The 21,489-nt window shown below is 58.8% G+C and overlaps 1 protein-coding gene across 1 annotated transcript in view; it reads right to left on the bottom strand.

The window, feature by feature from the left end:
* TMEM104 (transmembrane protein 104) overlaps positions 1-21,489 on the bottom strand; it is a 53,641-nt gene that overhangs the window by 10,999 nt on the left and 21,153 nt on the right. The window contains exon 8 of the mRNA XM_029927081.1: positions 7,280-7,373. Coding sequence (XP_029782941.1) covers positions 7,280-7,373 — 94 coding nt within the window. The remainder of the gene's footprint in view (positions 1-7,279; positions 7,374-21,489) is intronic.

The raw sequence follows: 21,489 nt of genomic DNA, 5'->3' as shown, positions 1-21,489 counted from the left end.
CTATCGATCCCCAATTCTCACCTGATTCTCCTTTTGCTACAGGAGGGGCTGGGATCATATTAGTGACGTTCCCCCTCGCCTGGCCGGGCATAGCCCTTGCAGGAACATCCCCTGTTCTGCGCGTCTCTGGCAGGGGCGTCAGACCTGGGCTGCTCACATCTGCTCTGTGGACCAAGCGGCTCCCTTTTGCTTCACATGAGGCCAAACGAGGCCAGGCTGTCCCCACCGCTCTGTCACCTGTGGGGACTCTGGGCGAATGCTGTCTCCACCAGGGGCCAAGCCTGCGAAGGAATGAAGTTTGGATTTGGGCAGCTTGCCCTGCTCCATCCTTCCTTGGTTGTCACCCTCCTGCCTGAGCACAGGCCGAGGCGCTGGGTGGGTGCTCCTTTCATGCCAGAGAAAACAGGACATACTGGTCTCTGACTGGGAGGGGGTCCCTTGGGGAAAAACAAGAAGCTCCTTGCACAGATGTGCTTGTCCGCAAATGTCCAGGGTCTGGGTCAGATTTTATCTTAGGTCACAAGACATTCTGTGATTGCGGCCTTGCCCGTGGTGACTCACAGAGAGTCACTTGCGTTTCCGCCGAAGGGAGGGATTTCAGAGCCGATCTATGTTCCCGTGCCGAGCCAGCCCCTGTGCCCTCCGGAGGACTCCAGCTCTGTTGTCCCCATGGTCATGGTCATGGTCATGGTCAGCATCACGAAAGCAGAAGAGGACGCCTGGGTGACCAACTTACAGGACTGAGGCTCTGCTCTGTGGCTGAGTTATTTACCCCGAAGAACTCTGAGCAGAGTCCCTCTTTCCAAGTGTGCCAGGAGGACGGGCCGTGGGCAAAGAGCGGGCAGTTGAGTCTCTGAAGCGATCAAGTCTCAAGTACGAAATCAAGAGTTCTGGCCTTTCCTTCCTTCCCCTTCCCACACCCTCCAAGAATGGCAAGTGGCGCCGGGAGGCAAGCGTCTCCATTTTTCATCCTTACGCTGTCAGAGTGAGCTCAGTTCGTAATGGCTGGGACAGTGAGGCCGTGGGGCCCCTGGCTACTAGCCGACTAATCTCCTTCCGAGATTGCAAACATAAAACTTGGGCGCTGTCACCTTTCCCGAAGGCCGTTCGGTCCTCTGCTCTTAGTGTGGACTGAATTATCTCCCCCTCTAACTGCCATGCGGAAGCCCTGATCCCTGAGGAGACGGCTTGGAGACGGGGCCTCTAAGGATGTAACAAAGGTTACAGGGGGTCATAAGGCCGGGCCCTCATCTGACGGGACCAGCGTTTTTCTAAGAGGAGCAGGAGACGCCAGAGCTCCCTCCCTGCCCACAGAGAGAAGCTTCCACGAGGAAGAGCAAGGTGGCCGTCTACACGCCAGGAGAGAGGCGTCGCCATAAACCAACCCTGCCAGCACCCTCATCTTGGGTTTCCAGCCCCCAGAACCAAGAAACTCGCTCTGTTTAAGCCTCCCAGCCTGTAGTATTTGGTCATGGCAGCCTGAGCGGACGAAGCCCTCTCCTCACCAGCGGCTAGATGCACAGACAAACCAGGATGGAGAAAAAGAGGGTGGAGAAAACAAGGAGAGGCAGTGCGACCACAGGGCGCGTGGACTTCCCCGGTCTGGACGCGCATCCGGGGGGGCCCGTGAGCTCTGAGATGACCAGGGCTGCTTGTGACGCAGGGCGGAGGTTCGCCCCGGCCTGCGTGCAGCCGGGTTCTGTGCAGACACACCCCTGCAGCCATGGTCAAAGACCTCGCCCTGCTCATTACAAGCTGGGCCTTACCTCCCTCCCCCTGCCAGTGTCCAGGCAGCTGGCTGGCCACGTCCTGGGCTCATCTGACGGCCCGGCCGGCGCACATCTCAGCCGCATGCACAGCCAAGTAACTGACAACAAAGGCTGCTCACAGGATGCGGGGGCAGCGTGGTGGCCTTTGCTCGGGGTCCAGCAGGGCTCTCAGGTCAGTCCTGCTAATGAGAAGGGTGTTTTGGTGGCATGGGGCTGCCTTTCCCGGAAACTTTCACTGGATGTACACCCTGCCCCGGGATCAGCGAGATGGAAACTCCAGCTTCCTTTCCTTAAAACTGACCTCAGCGTTTGCAGAGAGAACTTTTAGAAAACCAAGAATGAAGACCAAAATGGAATGCATACAGAAAGACTTTCCTGGACTCCCTCCACTGACGGAGGCGCAAGGGGAAGTCACACACTTGACGGCCCAGGAAAGCCCTGGACAGCGGCCCAGAGAGGTGGGCAGGGAGCACGGGCTGACAGCGGCACAGGGCGATGCCGAAGGCCGAAGCTGGCCGACTGCTCAAAGGGGGCCGATGCGCTGCTTTCATCCTGGGGAGGGTCCCTCCTTGGCCTCTGAGAAGCGCTGGATGAGGGGACAGCAGTGAGTGGCTGTGGAGGCATTCATACACCAAGCTGGCATGTTGAGCAAATAGGATGTGGGGAACAGATGGCCCAGGCAGAGAAGACCCCCAGCTGCCAGTGGTGACAGATCAGGGCGGTCCCACCAAGAGACTCTCAGCTGAATCACTCACGGGTCTGTAGGGGGACCGGCCGAGCAGGCACAGATAATCTGGGGGACAGGTGAGAGCAGAGCCCTTAGGTTCCCTGGTGACAGTCTCCTCCTGGGGACCTTCTGCTTCTCGGGCCACCACCGCCGAGTCCCACCTCTCCCTGCTGGCTCGGTCTGGAAGACAAATCTGGGGCACCTGCCGGGGGGAGGCAGGGAACGTGGGGCCGAGGAGCTTTGTAAGCTTCGCGTTTGCCCACAGACGCTTGGAGAGGCTGGCGCCTGACCCACTTTGAGGGGAGCATGGAGACGGGCACGATACACACGGTGCTGCTCTGAATACACAGTCAGAGGAAGGAGCCCTGTGGGTCCTCGCCAGCCCAGACGAGGAGGGCTGCCGTGCTCCAGAGCAGTCTTTATTAGAAAGAATCGGGTTTTTTAATAACACCAAATGGGGCACCCCAAGCTGAGCCAGCTGTGTGTATGCCCACCTGGGAGGCGTCTGCGGCGGAAGCTGGTAATGGGGTTAAAGTAATGATGCTGCCTCAGCCCCTCCGGCCAAAGGGCTCCCTGCCAGGCGTCCCAGGTGGGGACAATCTAGTCATTTGCTTAGTGGTTTAGGGCTCAGACTCTGCGGCCACAGCTCCTGGGTCTCTCCTAAGTGTCCCCAGTCTACTGGCCCTTGACAGAGAGAGAGCCAGGACCTAAAGAGGAAGCCCCAGGCCATTCCGTGAGATGCTACCTGCTGCCCCTTTCTCTCCGGCTCAAGTTTCCTAGAAGGTGGTGAGGGTGGAGGGCTGGTAGGGCTGCAGGGGTGCACTGGGGACTGGCGCTGGGGTGGGGGGGAGAGAGGGCTGGCCAAACCAACTGGCAATGCTTCAAGATCTCACCGCCAGAGCCACAGCTCCTTCCGGAGGTGGCTGGGGCCGCGTTCCTGACCTCAGGGCCGCCCCCGGGACGTGCGGGCCACCACAGCTGACGACAGCAGGGCTCACTCACCATGGCTAATATGCGAATGCTGACCCAGGGCCAGGCACCGTGCTAACAGCTCTGTCCACACCACCCCAGATCCTGGTTTATCTTCACGGCCGCTCCACAGGGGGGTCCTGCCTTGGCCACCGCCAGACAAGAGGGCTGGCTGAGGCAGGCTTGGGCTGTTGGCGCACTCGGGGACCCGAGTTGACGGGAACAACGGGAGGAGGGGCCAGAGCCGAAGCCCTGGGCTGGGGAGCCCGCCGCTGATCTGAAGCCGCAGCCCTGGGGTGAGTGACCGGATAGCAAAGTGGGGTCGGGAAGTCTGCTAAGGCCAGAACAGTCTCACGGGCCCGATGGCAATGGCGACTTTCAGAGGCATCTCCCAAACTGACCAGCCTGGTCTCCCCAGGATTTATCTGGGGAGCAAATGTGATGAATCAACACTGGCGCTTGTCATACATGTTATGACATTTGCCTGGACGAGTGGCTATTTGCAAAGGCCATCCAACCCTTTGAGCCCCATTCTGGCGGCACGAGAGGCGTCCAGGGCTGACGAACGGGAGGAGGCCTCTAGGCGGCCCTGAGCTCTGGGGGCCCTGCTCGGGCCGGGGCTCCTGCAGTCTTCCCCGGCCTCCTTTCAACAGATGGCAGAACAAATTCCTAATTAAGCACAAGAAAGTTTCCGGCTCAGCACATTTATTTATGATTTTCCGGTCCCTTTGGTGCTCATTCTTCGCTTTTGTCTTCCTAGAACCCAAGTCGGCTTATTGCCACCCTGCGCGCCTGCTCTCGGCTCTCTTAGACAGTCTGCGCCCTAATCTGGGGAGAGGGAAGGGGCAGGGTGCACGGGAGTGTGGGAAAGGAGGGAGGGTCACGGGGGGGGGGGGGTGGGTGGGCGGGGAACACGGCCACACAGCTGCTTCTCAGAAGCAGAATAACTCAGCGCAGACTGGAGGGGCAAACGGGGCTTTGGGGCTGCATTTGGAGGAGTGCTGGTCAAATCACCTGGGCTGAGCCTGGGCCGGAGGAGAGAGCCCCTTGCAAATGCCCAGAGGGCAGAGCCTGCTCCTTCCTGCGGTCCGCCAGGCCTGTCCGCTGGGCCCGGCAGCTCCCTGGGGTTCCTGGATCTCTGTCCCCTGCCTCAGCTCCCCATGTTGTGCGGCTGCCCCGGGGCCACGACCAGGGAAACACCTCCTACCAGCTCCACGGAGGAACGGGCCCTGGTGGCTCCCAGGCTCCTGGCTGGGAATCGAAAACTGAGGCTTGGGTACAATTTAGTCTTGACTTAACTGGGCACTTCTTCTTTCGCTGCAGAGGACTCTGTGTCACAGAGAGGTCTGCTTTCTATGCGCGGGCGTCTGACGCTCTCAGGCAGAAAAAGGACTGTCTGCGCAGTCACCCAGAGCACTCGGGAACAGGTCTGTGGAGGGGCCAGTGCTATCTGATTATCTCTTGGATCGAAGGGAGAGAAGAGACAAATGTCTTGCAGTGACAACAATGCCACCACACAAACACGCGAGTGTGGAGGACCTTCCCAGGCCGGTCTCTCCTGCAGGCCCTCTGTGCTGACACACAACCCCTCACCCCGCCCAAGGGCACTGCCACCGTGCCCTGCCGCACTGCAGGGCCCAGGAGCCTCTGGGAGGGGGACGAGGATGCCCCCACTGCGGGGCTAACCAGTCTTGCTGGCCTGTGTGAAGGGGCTCTGGTTAGAAGGGGAGGCAAAACCGTGCCACAAGGGGGCAGGACAGCCTGCCACAATTGGGGGGGTGGGGAGGGGAACAGAGCACTTTTTCTAAAGCAATCTGAGCTGGGCTCTGGGGAGGAGAGGGCTCCAACAACAGCGTGGAAAGGGGGCAAGGGCTAAGCTGAGATGGTTTTGAGGTCCCCGGAGGCCCTGCTGGCAATGTGGGCCAGGTCTCAAGTCTGAGGGTGTCTCATATCCTGCACGGAGACAAGAGCTCTTGGCTTCCTGTGGGCTGACACGGGAATCCATCATGGTGGCTAAAGTGCCTCCACCTCTCCCCACCCTGCCTCTACCCTCCCCGGTGGCTGTTGATGCAGCAGGTCGAGGACAGCCAACCCCGAGTGGGGGAGGGGCAATACTTTCAGGACTTTGGGACCTGCCTGTAGGGAGCAGAGGGGGACCAGGAAGAGAAGAGGAATACTTTCCTCTGAATATGGCTTTACTGAGGGAACTTTTCCTTCTGCAGGTCACCAGGGCTGTCCCGTACTTTCTAGAAGCAGACTTGTAAGAAGGGTGGAGAGCAGTGGCTTTGATCCCAGCTGATCCCAACTTGGGGAAGCCCTCCCGGCACCCAGAGGGGCTCCATTCCAGCACCTTAGCCTTGGGGCCGGCGCGATCCTCATGTTCTAAGTAATGAGTTCCCATTTTTTCCCGGGTGGTCTTGTGACTTTACCCAGGGCTTTGAGACGTGTAATGTTTGCAAACAGCACTGTGGAGGTGCGCAGAGGACTGGACCGGCGGAGCGGGGGAGGTGAGGAAGGCCGCCCCATCCAGGAACCGGACAAGTGCCCTCCCGCTCCCCCTACCTGGCTGGCTGGACAGGTTTATCATGTTACAGAGGCCTCAAAGCTCACACAGCAGATGACTCAGTCCTGCTCTCAGTTCCTTACAGGGAAGGACCGAGGTGGAAAGAAGTTACATGCTCAAGGCAGGACTTCCCAGGGCTGAAAACCAGCCCTGCAGTGTGCAGCAGGGGCCTTCCCCACCATGAGCTCCTGGGCAAGAGCCCACTGCATGCGCATGCTCGCAGGGCCCGTGCTGGGTGCCCGCCACGGTCCCTTCCGACGGAGACGCCAGGAGTCCTATGATGTAATGGCTCCTTACGCTGGGATCCTGGGATCTTAAGTGGGGGTGGGGACCAGAGGATCAGATGTGCCAGAATTGCCGGAAATCCCCGTTAGCAGAAGTGGCTCTGTGCTCGTCATGATCTAATCCAGTGCCGGCATGGCATGAGTCCCGATGCCGGGTAAGGGCGCAAATGTAGTGGCAGAGGGAGGGGTCCCGACCTTGGGGTCCTCAGGGAGCTCTGTGCCCGGGCAGGCGAGGTATTGGAGGTGGGCAGACTCACTCTGGCAGGTCCCTTAACTGCAACAGCAACCATGTTCTATGCTTTTAGCCCAAAACAGGAATACAAATGATCCCAGAGAATGTGCCGGCCCACAGGGGCGCCAGGGACCCCACACCCTCCAGTCCTGGGTCTAAGGGGCTCAGCACAGGCCTTCTAGAACAGTGTGGCAGAATGAATGAGCTCCCGACCACAAACCTGCTTTGGTGGGGAGAGACCCCCAAACTCCCCCTGGGGACAATGGCGTTCTTGCTCAGCAGGGCAGCAGCCAGTCAGAAGGCATCATGGACAGGGCCTTTCTGGCTGGGAATGTGGAGGCGGCTGCCACAGCCCACTGGGTTTTGGGCTGTGCCACATGGTGCATGCATGAGAAGGCAGAGCGGTACCACTCTCGTGCCCTGAGGGAGCAGAGCCGGACCTGGGCCTGCAGGAGCCGTGGCCCAGCCTGTGGGTCGGGGTGGCAGGGGCCCCGTGTGGGTGTGTGAGGAAGGCTGGGCCTAGCTCCGGCTCCATCCCCACTATGTGATCCTGAAGTCACTTATCCTTGTCGGGGCTGTATTTCCCCATGGGTGAAAAGGGAGGCAGAGTCCCGGCCTCCTCTTGGAGCCCACGGAGCCGCGGCCACCTTCCTGCTACGCCGAGGACAGCACGCTCAGAATGGGCGAGGGGAGGGCAAGGAAAGAAAGAACGGCCCCAAGACGACTCTCACTCACCAACCCATCTCATCAGGGAGGTCAGGATCTGCAGGTACTTGGTCTTCTGGACGTCAAAGAAGGTGAAGGGTCCAAGGAGGAGAGTGAAGACAGCCTGGGTGACAAAAACAAGCATGAGGGGGCGCAGGGGCCGGGTGCACGTGGTGCACCGCGCCTGTGGGGAGGACACGCCGTCCACGCAGCCTCTGCCGGCGGTGTGCACCTGTCCCCGCGGAGGCTCCCTGGTGACAAACGACGTCACGAGGTGGGTTCCCTGGGTCCAACAGAAATCCAGGGCCCTGCCTGTGGCCGCTCCTCAGGCGTCCTGTCCAGAGACTATCTCCTGGGCAGGCCCCAGGCGACAACCAGGGACGTCGCTGCTACTTCTCTTCGGCAAATGCGGAGGGTTCCCGGGCCAGGCATGGAGCTGGACACGAGAACCGATTCGGTGTGAGACGGCAGGGAGGTGAGGACCCGGAAAGGAACCTTAGGTGCGCCTCATGCCCCCAGAGTTTGCCAGAAAGAAAGGACGGGGGAGGAGGGGATGTGGGGGCCCTGACAACACAGCGAGGTGGAGACATCACCGTTCTGAAGGCTTCGGGGGAAAGGACTCCTCGGGGTGCCGTCGCTCAGCAATGTCTACAACTCAGAGAGAAGGGAAAACCTCTCCTGGAGAGCCAGAGCCAGGGGCCTCCAGGGCAAACCTCTTAGAGGAACAGCCCGGACCACAAAGAGAATGGGCCACAGCCAGGAAAACTGGGAATGGAGTGTGGGCTCAGTTCTCTTTCCCTTAGGAGAACAGGGAAAAGAAATTTAAAAAAAAAAAAAAAAGAAGAAGAAGAAGAGAAAAGAAACCAAGCTCTGTCTTAGAAAACCAATCTGTGGGAAATCTGAACCCTCTGTGCAAAAGAAAATGGGGGTAAAACCTGGCACAGCAGAGCCGGGCTGGGGGCTGAGGGAAGGTTAGGATTTCCTGCCAAATTGGATGCTCAGGGAGCAGAGGAATTAAAAGCTGCTGGTTGGAGTTATGATGATGGGACCATTTCCAATCTGCCACTTCGGAAGCAGCAGAGGCATCAGACCTTATTAACATTTACACTGCGCCATTTTATCACGTTAATGCTAATGACGCTTGCCAGAGGTGCGGCAGAAGCTCGAATGTGGGGAGCAGGGCCCGCTTTGGGGAGCTGGGCTCTGGCCCTGGGATCCGGGGGAAGATATTATAGCTGCTCAGCCTGGCGGCCAGTCCCCTACTCCCTGGCTTCCCCCGTGACAGGGTGATGGGCAGGCGGGTGCTGGCGGAAGGGGGGCTGGGCCCCGTCCCTCCCCCACCCCCATCCCCAAGGAGAGCAGGATGTGGGAGAAGCTGTGACCTCTTATCCAAGTCCATTATCACTGCGAGCATGAATGACACCAAAGACTAAAGTACTGCTTAAGGAGAAGGCTCTAATTAGCTGGGGGACAGGGCCTCCAGGCGGGCTCCAGGGCTGGGAGACTTCTGGAAAGGGCTTTCTGCTGGGGGCCTGGAACTAGCTCTGCCTCTGCCAGGAGGAGGCGAAGCATTGCCATTAGGCTAGGGGTGCCCGGGGGAGGAGCAGAGGGGGGAGCACAGCTTGGGGGGCGGCGGCCCCTGCAGGCCAGGACTCAGTGAAGCAGAATCAACAGCCCCACAGAGCAAGCCAGCTTTTGCAGCAGCAGCAGCAGCAGCAGCAGCAGCAGCCGCCTAGAATTTTGGAAAATAGCCACTTTAGGGAAACTTCAGCAGAATTTTTTTTAAGTTATTAAAAAAAAATTTTTTTTACATTTATTTATTTTTGAGAGATAGAGTGAGACAGAGCGTGAGTGGGGAGAGGCAGAGAGAGGAGGAGACAGAATCTGAAGCAGGCTCCAGGCTCTGAGCTGTCAGCACAGAGCCTGACGTGGGGCTTGAACCCACGAACTGTGAAATCCTGACCTGAGCCGAAGTCGGACACTGAACTGACTGAGCCACCCAGGCGCCCCTAGAATTTCTTTTTTGAAGGCTGGGGGAGAGACAGGTCTTGAGGAATTACCTATGAAGGCACTTGCCACAAGCCTCTCCAAATAACTGTGGCCTGCCCCAAACTGGACTCCTGGGGCGTCCGGTCAGGTGGGGACGCTCCACCTCTGACCTGCGATGTCCGCTGGACACGCTGGATGTTTTCTCCGGTAGGGGCTACGTGGGAGGCCAGATCTCCTCTTGGAAGCCTGAGGACTGGCTTTTCAAGGGTTCCGCTATGTAAAGCCAGGGTCGGTGGGGGAGTGCCGGAGAACCAGTCCCTACGGCGGACAGGGGACCCTGCTACTGCGGCCCGCACAGGTCCTTCTCCAGATGCTAGATCTGTCTCCTCCTCCCCAGCAGCCCTCTGTCACCATCCCTTTTATGCATGAAGATGCAGTTTACAAACCCCTGCAGGGTGGGATCCTAGCCCCCCTGAGAGCCTCCCTCTAGTTAAACATACTAAGCATAATACTGCCACGTCTCAAAAAGGTCGAGTAGGAAGCGTGTGCGAGGTGCCAGCTGCGTCATGGGGAACGGGAGTCTAGACGGGCTCAGAATGAGGGTTCCCGCGTGCCTGGCACTCCCACGCCCGGTCCTAGGGACGGCAGTGGGGACTGGCGGTGAAGGTTTCTTCTGGAGGATTCGGTCACAGCCAGGACACCCATGGCGGGGACAGAGGCTGGGATGTGGTTTTCCAGCGCTCGGGACCACAGCCTGACCGCACCAGCTCGGGAAGCGCGGGGCAAATGCGCGCAGACCGACAGACAGCAGCCCTGGCGGGGCAGCGAGCTCACGCGTCATCAGGAGCCCAGAGTGAGACACACAGCACAGGCGGGGGCTAATTAAGGAACAGGTGTCCTCTGCAAATTAGTTAGAGCCAGACCCGGCGCCCGCAGGGGCCGGCATCCAGAGCCGGGAAGGACACCGCGGGGAGGTGGCCAGGCCTCTGGGAAGGAAGGGGACGCGGGAGGAGAAACGGCCCCGCGCCCTCTGGTCCAGTGAGGACAGAGCTCCTCTCAGAATGCTGAACGGCCGAGTGTGGCACCTTCTGTTTTCCCTTTCCTTTTTCAAAAAGAAGAGATAAAAAAGCCAAAAGACAGCCCAGCCTCTTGGGTCTTCTCCTCTAGCCCACATGACATTATGAATTAGCTGGCTCCTGAGCAAGTGTCCAACCCCCAAATGCCATTGATCGGCTCAAACTCAGCCTCCGTTCAAGGACTCTCTGAGCCCAACTCAGCACAGGAGGCGGAGGCGCCAACTGGGGCCGGCAAATGTGTTTTGTGTAAAGAAAAAAATGAAGAGCAATTGTCTGGTTTCTAACGAAATCTTCAGACTGGTCACTGGGGATAAAGCCTGAGACAGACCCAGGAGGGCACAAAGGGGGCTGCTCAGGTCCCTTCTGGGGGCGGTGAGTTTAAATGTGCCCCGGAGGCCCTGTGGCCACCTTGCCTGATGCGAGGCAGCTCACGTCGCCAAAGTAGCGCCAGCAATGCTTGGGCATGGCTTTTCCCAAGTCCTGGTGGCACTCCCAAGTCACCGAGGCGGCCTCTCTCCTGCGTCCCACTCAGCCCCAGCTGTGCCAGCCCCAACCTTCCAACGACCTCTCGCTCGGTCCTTACTCTGTGCTAGTGTCTCGTGACTAATGTAACTTGGTGGCTTCCAACCACACAAATGTACTTCTCACCATCCTGGAGGGGAAGCGGAGCTCAGAGCATGGGCTCCTGACCTTGTGAGGGTAGGGAAGTGGTGGGGACACCCAGGGGAACGTCACTGAGAGAATGATACCTAAAGTAAGAGGGATCAGGTAGTCTAAGGGCTGGGGAGAGTTCGGGACTGTCCCTGGGGAATCTGTACCGATCCCTCTGTCCCGGTCCTCTCCCTCCTGGGCCCAGAGCCAGCCGGTGCCAGTGCCATCTACCACCCTCAGCCCCTGCCACACCTGTCTTTCTTGTGCACTGCTCAAGGGCTTGTCATTTCGGAGACGACAAAGTCCATTGGGCCAAGATCTGGTTCCAGCCACTTTTTTCAACCTTGTTTCTGAAGACTCCTCCCTCCAAACAAACTTATTATCCAGCAGCCCCGGGCTGCACTGTGAGTCTCTGATGCGCCCAGAGCCTTCCTACCCTTGGGCCTTTGCTGCAAGCGCCCCTTGGCTGGGCAAAGCTCCGCTCCCAATCCCAGTCCGAAGTCCACTCTCACTTCCAGCTGTTGTCTTCCGCTTCCCCCTCCCTGGAATCAGCCATGCCTCCCCCAGGGGCCCTCCCCAGGCTCTGCCAAGGTAGCAGCTGCCGCTCCTGCACGTCCACGCTCCCACAGTGCCGGGCACAGTGCCCCCCACGGGAGGGTTGACCCAACTGTGTGCACCCCAGAGGACAGGGCTGTCAGGAGGCGGCACATTTCCTCCAGAAATGAGACCCGAGGACAAGGGAAGAGAGATCCAGCCCTCGGCCTGGCAGAGGCAGGAAATGAATCCCCTCTTTAAAATCAGTCTGGGGGACCGGGGTGGGGGGAGGAGGGAGGGAGGCTGGTGTGGGCTGCACTCGGGGATTCCCTGGACAGGCTGAGACCCCAAAGCCCAGATGCTCATGCCTGCACGAGTCGGCCGGCTGGTGTCTGGGAACCTGAGGCTGGTCGCTACCTCCAGCCGCCCCCTTCCTGCTGGGAGTGGTTTGGAGCTGTCTGAGCAGCCAGGCCTCAGCCACAGGATGGGAGAAACACACGCTACTCAAGAGAAAGGACTGTTGCATCAGAAACTCTCGAGTCGGAGCTGCCGAGGCTGAGCCACGCTCACCACCTGCCTCCACCGTCCTGGGTTTTAACCCCACAACCCGCTCACCGAGGAAAGGCTCCTCCGGACACAACTCCACCTTGTTTCACCCACAGAACGAGCCCAGGACTGGCGGTGGGTTATGTCCTTTGCCAAGCGGCCGGAACGGGGAGGCAGGAATGGGAGCATTGGCACCAGAGCACAGAAGTGAGGCAGCCCAGCTGCCTTCTCCTGGGTCCCAAATCCTCTGCAAGGTTAGCTGCTCAGAGAAACGACATGAATGCTCGAAGCTGTTGCTGGTCCCACTCAAAAGTCTGTTCCTGCACCTGGCTGCTGTGTTGTGTCACGTCCACCTCCCGCCGCTGGTCCTGTCCACGCTGCCCTGTGAGGACGTCACTCCCCGATGCTGTAGGTCCCTGGTGCTTTATGAAGCGTGCTTGCCCATGGGGGTGCCTGGGTGGCTCAGCTGGTTACACATCAGACCTCGGCTCAGGTCATGACCTCAGGATTCATGAGTTTGAGCCCCGCATCGGGCTCTCTGCGGTCAGTGCAGAACCTGCTTCTGATTCTCTGTTCCCTTCTCTCTCTCTGTCCCCTCCCCTGCTTGTGGTCTCATGCTCTCTCTCTTAAAAATAAGTAAACATTAAAAAAACAACAGCAAAGAACAAAGTGCTCACACATGCGGTCTCGTGTCATGTTCCCGGCCATCTGTGAGGTCACCGGGCAGGTGATGATGCCGCAGTTTAGCAATGAGGGGAGCTGAGGGACCGGGGAGGTGTGGAGACAGTGAGAAGGCGGCGGAGGGGGAGCGGGAGTCTCCCGCCCCCGCCCCCTGACCGCTGCGATCCCCGCTCACTGCATCCAGTTGTGTCTCCCCAGCACCTAGTCCTGCCATCACACCCCTTGGCCTCATGCCTTTACCCTCCTGATTCCACCTGCTGGCACAGAATCCCCCTTTCTACCTCCCTTAACCACGTCACCTTGGAAGCTCTGCTCGGGGGCCGGTGCTCCTCCCTGGGGCTCTGGACTGGGTTCACCAAACACACAGTTGTTATCTCACTGCTGAATGCTGGTAGGTCCTGAGCTGCTCCTTTCTCACGGATTGACTTTGTGCACACACCTCCTTGCCCCCAGCAGAGTACAAGCACCATGATGCCAAGGACTGGGTCCCTGGTCGCCCCAATGCCTAGGAAGGCTTGGCACATGTGAGGTGCCCAGTGAGCATCTGCAGAATACAGTGAATTTGGAGGAGGAAGTGGCAGGTGGACAGGTGCTACCCTGCGGTAGAGGAAGAGGCAACCCCAGGTTTGCCCACTTGCCTCGGACCCTCCACCAGTGCCTCCTGCCACGGGCAGCGTCTGAGCCAGCAGAGGGCACGGCACACCGGGAGGCAAGTCATCCCCTCCACCTGAGGGGGTTCACGGTGTCAGGGAAAAAACTCTCTTCCCCAAATAGCTGTGAAATCAACATGGTTTGATTTAGGAAGAGCAAATTAAAACAGTGTTTGCTCTGAGCATATCCGCTGGCTTCAGGAGAGAAGGATATTGAGCCCTAACAAGGTGAAAAGGCCCCTCTGAGAAGACCTGGGGTTCTCAGCTGCCCTCCCTCAGCCGCATCTCCCCGGACCCCCAGCAAGGAAGGGGCTCGGACCCCAGGGCGCTGTGACCACTCTGTGAATCCGCTTGGCCCCCAGAAGGGGTGACGTCTTAGAAGAAGCCTAATGCCAAGAACCTAAAGGTCTTTGAAGGATGCGACGCCATGCCCACTTCTGGGAGCCCGTGGACTCCTAGCCAGTCACAAACTGGCTGCCCAGCAGTCAGTCCTTATCTTATGAAACAAAATTAAAGCCCCGGATCCCGTTTGCTGTCATTTCTTCTCCTGCTGGGAAGAGGCGCAGTGGACTGCAGCTTCTAATCAGTACTTCAACTTGGGTGAAATTCAACAGCACCCCTCGTCCACCTGACTCCCCTCAAAACAAGAGCAGGGGCAGGGGGTGCAGGGAGAGGGCACGCTGCTAAAGTGACGGCCACCATACAGAACGAATGTCCTAAGAACCTCTGGGCAAGTCCACGGGGCAAAGACAGATACACCAATTACCTCTTCTGACAAGGGGTGGTGAGAGAACCTAGCAGAGAAGCCGGCCGGAGAAGGCTCCCTCAAGGCCCTGTCCCCCGACCCGGACATAAGCAAAGGGGCAGCATCCCAAGGGGATGAAGGCCAAATGGTCAGGGAAGCCAGGAGTGTCCAGCAAAGCACAAAGGTGAGGTTCTGCGGTGTTCCCCGGCTCCTGGGGCTGAGAGGGAGCACGGAGCTGAGGGGGGTGGTGCAGCCTGGCTGTCACTGCTACCCACACGGACGAGGTGGGGGCCAGGAGGGCTGCTAGATGGCCCGTTCCCCGAGTGCCTGCCGATTGACTTAGTTCCTTTAAAAATGAGGCCTTTGGGGCTGATCTGCTGTGGCTCCCACAGGGCAGTAAGACAGAGCTTCCAAGAGGTGAGGATTCAGGCATCAGCAGCTTCCTCTGCACTTCCCCCCCCCCCGTCAGCTCCCAGAATTTGTTTCATTCATATTTAGAGAGGGGGAGGGAGGATGAGCCGGGGGGAGGGGCAGAGAGCAAGGAGGGAGAGAGAGTCCTAAGTAGGCTCTGTACTGTCAGTGTGGAGCCTGATGCGGGGCTCAAAGAAACCCATGAATTGTGAGATCATGACTTGAGCCAAAATCAAGAGTCAGAAGCTCAACCAACTGAGCCACCTGGGCACCCCAAGCTCCCAGAGTTTCACCATAAAAGACTAGCTGATCCACTCGGAGCCTTTTTTGGTCTAGCATTCAGGGGTGGGGTGGGGACTTGATGTCCCTGTTAGTTTATTTAGCAGGAGTGATGAAGTCTTGAAGGTGGAATGGTGACATGCCGCCTGGTCTGCCCTGGACACACAGGGCTGCCCAGGGGCTGCCCAGGGAGTGTGTGGTGTTGGCATGCACAGGGCTCAGGACTGCCGGCTCAGGCAGGGGCGAGGACACACTGACGGCACAGCTGAGCTCTGGACGGATCCCGGAGGCTACCTCAATGGATACAAGATATGAACTTGAGCTTACAGGGCTGTCTTTGTTCCAGGGCACTAGGGGTTAAGAGTTAATTGGGGTTAATGAGAACGCAGCATGAACCCATCCCTAAACGGGAACTGAACTTTCCAGGCGTCCTTGAAGTGCGTGAAGAAATGTTCAAGGATTCTATTTTTATTTCTCAAGTGGCTGTGAACATTTTGGTTTGGGAGTTTTTATTTTCCCAACTTGAATGACACTGTCTGGGGATTCATCAGCAAAAAGGAGGGGAGCTTGGAGTCAGCGAGGGACCACGGAGGGTGGGGGTGGGGGGACCTTTGGTTTCAGGGCCACATGCGCAGGGCAGGGGTTCGAATCCTGACACTTGCCCTGGCTAACCTTTGAGACCCTGGAGCGTTAATGAACTTCTCAAAGCATGTCATGTGTGCACAGGTGTTCAACAAACATCAGCACTGGCCATCTGACCCCAAGAGTATCAGCGCACACGGGTGTCCTCACAGGCCTCCAAACACCCCAGGTGGGGGAGCAGACAGAGCCCCTGTGAGGCCCTCCAGCCAAAGAACATCAGGTCCCTACTGTTCTTAATGGACTTCTATCACTTGTACCCAAGTTCAGTAATGGTCCAAATGCTCTGGGGGGGAGTTCAAGTTCTTCCCAACCAGACAGAAAGGGTCAGCCATCGCGCCGAGGATGGGAGAGAGATAGACAACAGGTGTGGGTCCAAACCCAGGGCAGAGGCCCCAGTGATCAAAGCCCAGGGAACCATTATCACAACTCACTTGGCAAAACCCTACAATGAGGCACCCCATCTGGAGGGAGGTGTCTGGGTTCCACAGAAGGACCGGTGCTTTCACGTGGGACTCTGGGTGGCCACTTTCTGAAGGCCCAGCTCGGGGAAGGGCTGGCCCAGAGCACCTGCAGAGCCTTGCCGTGGGAGAGGGCTCCACCAGGACAGGCTGCTGGGTCTCAGACACTAGCCCACCCGCGATGGAGGTGGGGCCAGTCTTCACGCAACCACTATCGGTGGAGCATGAGTCAGGAGGCCGGCTAGAGGCCAGGACGCCTCTTCACACACTTACCATCCACAGTGCAGATGAGCAATGCCCTCCCAGAACGTGCTGCAGAAGGCAAATTACTGCACCTCACTGTCCCTGCGCCATCCCCCTCCACCTGCCAAACCCTCACCTCAAAGGGACTGGGAAATGTTTACTGAACGAATTGAGAGATGGAAGACTCAGGTGATGCCTGAACATAAAAATGGAGAGTTGGTGCCTAAGGACTCTAAAAAGGCCTGTGTTCCTGGAGCACACGCTCTTCTCCAGCTGTCGCCTCACGCATCCTGCAGCAGAAAACCAAGTCCACGCCTGGCAAACAAGGCAGCCCCAATCAGAATGGGCGAGTATGGAGACACGCGATGCCCGCAAAGGGCAGGGACGCCGAGCCCGGAGACGGGAGGGTGGCGGGTCCGGAGCAAAGAGAATGACGAGCCCAAAGGTAAAAACTGCAGGTGTCCTCACGTGGCCCCTGAGCTACAGAACAGAGGCCAGAAACCAAGCCCACCCTGCAGCCAATCAGACCAGGATCAGGAGGAAAGTGGTGTCCCTCTGCTGATTAGCTGAGAAGAGGGGGAGGCCCTGGGGCACCTTCCTGGCCTGTGAGGTCACACTTGAATAACTTCTGCTGAAGTACTGGGGAGACGGGGTTTGTCTCGATATCGGAGTGGGGACTGGGGGCTGGGGGAATGACTTCCAGGAGAGACCAGGGATGGGGGGCTGCTCCCAACCCCGCACACGCACACAGTTCCAGCTGTCATAAGCCCAGCACGCCGCCTCCCGGAGACATGCTGGGGCCGGCACGGAGGAGAACAGAGGGGTCTCCGGACCGAGAGCCCAGGGAACGGCTTCGTGGAGGCCGGCAGGCGAGGGACAGCCACGACACAGGCTGCATGGGGTGAGCACTCCGGGCCAGGACCTTCCGGGCCAGCTCCGAGGGCGGACACACAGGGCTGTCCCTGGACCGCCTGCCCCTGGCCAACACTTGAGGAGCCGGGGTGACTCTGTTCCGCGGGGTTCCCCAGTCCCCAGCAGCCCGGAGACAGCCAGGCGCTCACGAGGCACTTCCTACACTCAGTTATTCCCCAAACACACCAAGTGAAAGGCCACAGGTGACTGACGGTTGAAAGCATTTCCACATCCCCTGCTCCAAATCTTCTGCTTTCTTTCTCAAGCCAACTGGAGATAAAGCAGATGCAGAAAAGGATCCAAATAACATCCTTCTCTGAATCCTCTGCTCTAAACGTCCCCTGCTCTACTTTGATGAAACAGAAATTCTTAGTTAGGGACCTGCAGTTTGTAACCCGTGTTTATGGTTTTTCCTCTGGGAGGCGAGAGAGAGAGAGAGAGAGAGAGAGAGAGAGAGAGAAAGCCCGTCTCCTCCTGAACCCATAGATGGCAAGACCAGGAGACTCATTCCAAGTTTCAATCATCAAGCAGTGTGATGTCTTACTGGGGAGCCTGGCTGCTAGGCTCCGTGTTAGAGACGTGTGGTGCCAGGAGCTACCTGGGAAAGGTCACGACCCACGGCAGGGCCCCCTCGGTCCCGGGAGGCCTGGCTGTGCACCCCTGGGAAACGGCTCACGTGTTGTGATGGCCACTGGACGCAGCCTGCGTCTTTCTAGAAGGTGCGCAGTGGCTCCCAGGCAACTGTCTCCACTATCGCATCACAACCCCCTGTCCTAGCCTCTGGAGTTGGGACAAGCCCCGCGCACCTGGTCCAGGTGTCCCCCGTCTCTGCCCAAGCCCCCCAACTGGAAGATGGTTGGGTGCCGTGTTTAGAGGGGATGTTGGGGGCAGGGGGAAGGGCTGTGCCCACAGAAAGTCCACTCTCACACAGGAGCCTCTGGACAAGCACTGAGAGGCTCACCCGTCACCCAGAGAAGGCTATGCCTTGGAGGCAAGGGACCCGCCACCGCTGGACACATCCCGAGTGCTCATACAACACCAGCTTCCACCAAAGACCACCTCTTGACCCCGACACCCTGTGAACTGGCTACCGGCTCCACTTTAGATAACTGAGGAAAACGGGGGCAAAACAGCTTGTCGAGACCTCGTAACCATGAAGACGCAGCTGAGATCAGAACTCAGGCTGTGTGTACTCAAGGCCGGTCGCTTTTTAGGGCACTTACTGCCTCCCCTGATTATACCCTAGAGAAAGTCTCTCCAACGCCCCCTCCACCGCTGCAAGTCTGCCTCCTGGGGGTGGGAGTGGGGAGGGCCGGTCCAGTGGGCTCAGCCTGGCATGGCTGCCGCTCCCCTCGGCCCCACTGGAGGTCAGGCCTACGGCCTGTGTTGTCTCTTCCTCAACTGGGAAGCCAGATGGTACCTGGCGGTGGGCAGAGTTCCAAGGATTTGGTGCCAGAGCTGCAACCCTTGTGCTTGGGGGGGTGGGGAGTGGAAGATAAATACTGTGGAAAACCCACACCGTCACTCAATGATTACACGCCATCCGCTTCCTAAGGGCAGTGCGGCTCCTCACGAGCAGGAGAGGGATGGGTCTGCACCCACCTGCCCAGGTGAGAAGATAGAGGCCTGACCTTGGATGGCCCCTTGGCTTTAGGACAGTGAGGACGAGGAGGCAGATGGGACAGAGGGGCTGTGGGAGGAAGGCTGGGGGCTCTGCCTGGAGAAACAGACCTGCCTCTGGAGCTGGAAGCCGTCCTAACGCTTCACTGCTTGCATTTCAGGCGCCAAAGAGGAGGTGGCGGAGACGGGTGGGTCACCCTAGACCGCCTGGCACGTGGACAGGTCCCGGTTGATCCCCCCGGCCTTCAGCCCCCAAAGACGGGGGGCCCCGAAGCCCACACTGAGGGGTCGTTGTCCTGGCAGTGAGGCACAGAAGCTGACCCACACCTATGGGAAAGGAGAAGCCAGCTGGACGTGGAGTTTTTCTGGCGGGCGCGGTGGCTCCCGGCCGTGATAAGCCGTGAGCATCAGCAGCCCCAAGGGCTTATGGGGGGGCGGGGGGGGGGGAACTGGGCCGGTGCTGGTCTTGAATCCAGCAGCGGCCAGGCATCTGAGTGCTCTCATTCACACAAATGTTCACGGAGCACCTGCCCTCTGGGAAGGCCCATGCTGGCTCCAGGCGTGTGGATCAGGCGCAGCCCTGACCTCGAGATGCTCACAGTGAGACCCAGTAACTGAATACACACAGAAGTCCGATTATCGCCACGGCAGGGGTGCGGGGGTGGGGGTGGGGGTGAGTAACGGCCACAGGTGTCTTGGAAGGAGGCGCTGGAGTTCAGCTTCGAATGAGTGGATGCTCGTCAGACTCTGAAGCAAGGGAAAGGCACATGATGGGCATGGAGTCATGAAAGCACCCAGCGTCTCTGGAGGACAATGGCCAGCGAGTGTGGGGCAGACTTGAGAGAGAAGGTTCCAGAAGGAGACTGGACTGGCCCACACCACATAAAAGAGCCTATAGGCTGCCATGTGGAGAGGAACTTGGAACGGGTTTTAAGCTGGGAAATGACAGTCACACCTACGTACAAGTAACATTAGGAGAATAAAATGACAGAAAAGCCCCCCGGCCTTGGGGCAGTGCTTGTGCCTGGAGGCGGCCGGGCCGGCACTCTGGGGGTGGGGGCTGAGCACTGCCTCCTGCATCCCGCTCCAGGCCCCCCCCAAGTGCCCTGGGGAGGACTCTTCTCTGTCCTAATGGGACAAGGCTTAAAAGGGACTGTCCCCATTTGAACTGTAAGTTCAGGGAGAGAAGAGAGAAGGCACAGCAGGGCTGTGCCGGCCAGTGGGCCCCAGCGATAAATGCGCAACAATGTCACCTGGGCCCTCGTGGGCGAGCCCCCCGGGAACCCGAGCGGGTGAGCAGATGCCAAGATGTTAACTTCTCCTTCACCGCGGGCTTGGTTTGCCGGTTCTCACTTTTTAGCCACATGAAATCCCTCCATGGGAAGCGGCTCTGGGTACTGGGTACACTGAGGCGTATTTTGCTGGATGTCAAGGGAGGGGAGACGACGCTCCCGCAGCACCACCTCCCCGGGGGCTGTGCTCTGCCGCACACGAGACAAGGCCGGAGACGCTCGGCTGGCTTGGCCACGGGACCCCGGGCCTGAAGAGCTGTCGGGGCCAGGCTGGGGTCAACTGGTCCTAAGAACAAGAGGACTCGAGGGGAACAGGTGGACTGTGTTATGAATGACCCGCGTGGGCGTCTCTCTCTTTTTGGAGAAAAGCACCCACACCCCCAACCTCCCGATTCTGCCGGGAGTCAAGCTGACTTTCGGTGGCCGGCACGTGTGGACGTTAGAACCCGCAGAGCTGTAAGCATCTCCGGGAACCAGCTGCGACCTGACTGCTTTGGGCGTCCCTGTCCCGAGGACATTGGCCTCTGCCACCTCAGCTGCCTGGCATGCGTGTGGCACGCGATGAGAGGCGCCAGGTGATGGCTGCGGGTGCTCCTGGCGCCCTCCCTTCCCGCTTGTCTCTGTGTGGGAGGAGCGGATGGCGGTGGGAATGCTCCTTGCTGGAGCTGGAGGGGAGGGAGGGATGGAAGTCAGGTGCCCAGAACACGGGAGCCCTGCGGAGAGGAGCACAGGCCCAGCTGGCTCCACCCCTTCTCTGCTGACATCAGACCTTGAAATAGACAGATTGGGGAGCAGGATTCTTTGCCGACACAGTAACCTTGGAGGTGGGGAAGGAGGGGACACAGGCGTCAAGCTGGCTGATTAACAAGCTGTCCAACTAGGTGTAAGAAATCACACTCACATCCCCAGCTTCCTCCCTAGTCAGTGGTCAGAGTAAAAGGCCTCTCCATGGGGCTGGCATGCTATGGTCCCTAAGAGGAAGCTAAGAGCACCAACCAGAGGGACCCAGGGGGAGACTCTTGGCCCCGAGTCAACAAAGGGGTGCTGCCGGAGCCTTTTCCTCCGGGGCACACCTGGAGTCTGGAAAGTCTGATTGGAGGGGTGATGCTGTTCCCTGTCTGCATGGAAGTGTGTGAGGGATCAACTCCAGCATGTTACTTGACACCAGGCTGGAGACCTGTGGACGTGTGGCCACCGTCTTTCCCTGGAAGAGGCGAGCCACAGGAAGTCCCTGACTGCTAGCTACCTCCACTGCTGCAGCCTGGGCGACCAGAGCAGGCCTCTCCCTGGGAGACTGGGTGCCGGCAAGACCATTTGCCACCATGATGGGTCCCCTGCCGGGAGAATTTCTCAAAGCGGGAAACGCCCCGAGCTGTCCGCAGAACAGGTTTGGGAGGGCCGATTCCTGGGCTTTGGAGCCTTAGATTCCATGACATTCGGCCTGGGGGGGACCCAAGAGTGTGCGTGTTTAACAAGTACCTGAAGTTGATTCCTGGAACCAAACTCTGAGA

This window comes from Suricata suricatta, chromosome 17 (assembly GCF_006229205.1).
Source record: "Suricata suricatta isolate VVHF042 chromosome 17, meerkat_22Aug2017_6uvM2_HiC, whole genome shotgun sequence".
In the NCBI taxonomy this organism is placed as follows: domain Eukaryota; kingdom Metazoa; phylum Chordata; class Mammalia; order Carnivora; family Herpestidae; genus Suricata; species Suricata suricatta.
Note: the sequence above shows the minus strand (reverse complement) of the source record. Positions and strands in the feature narration are given on the sequence as shown.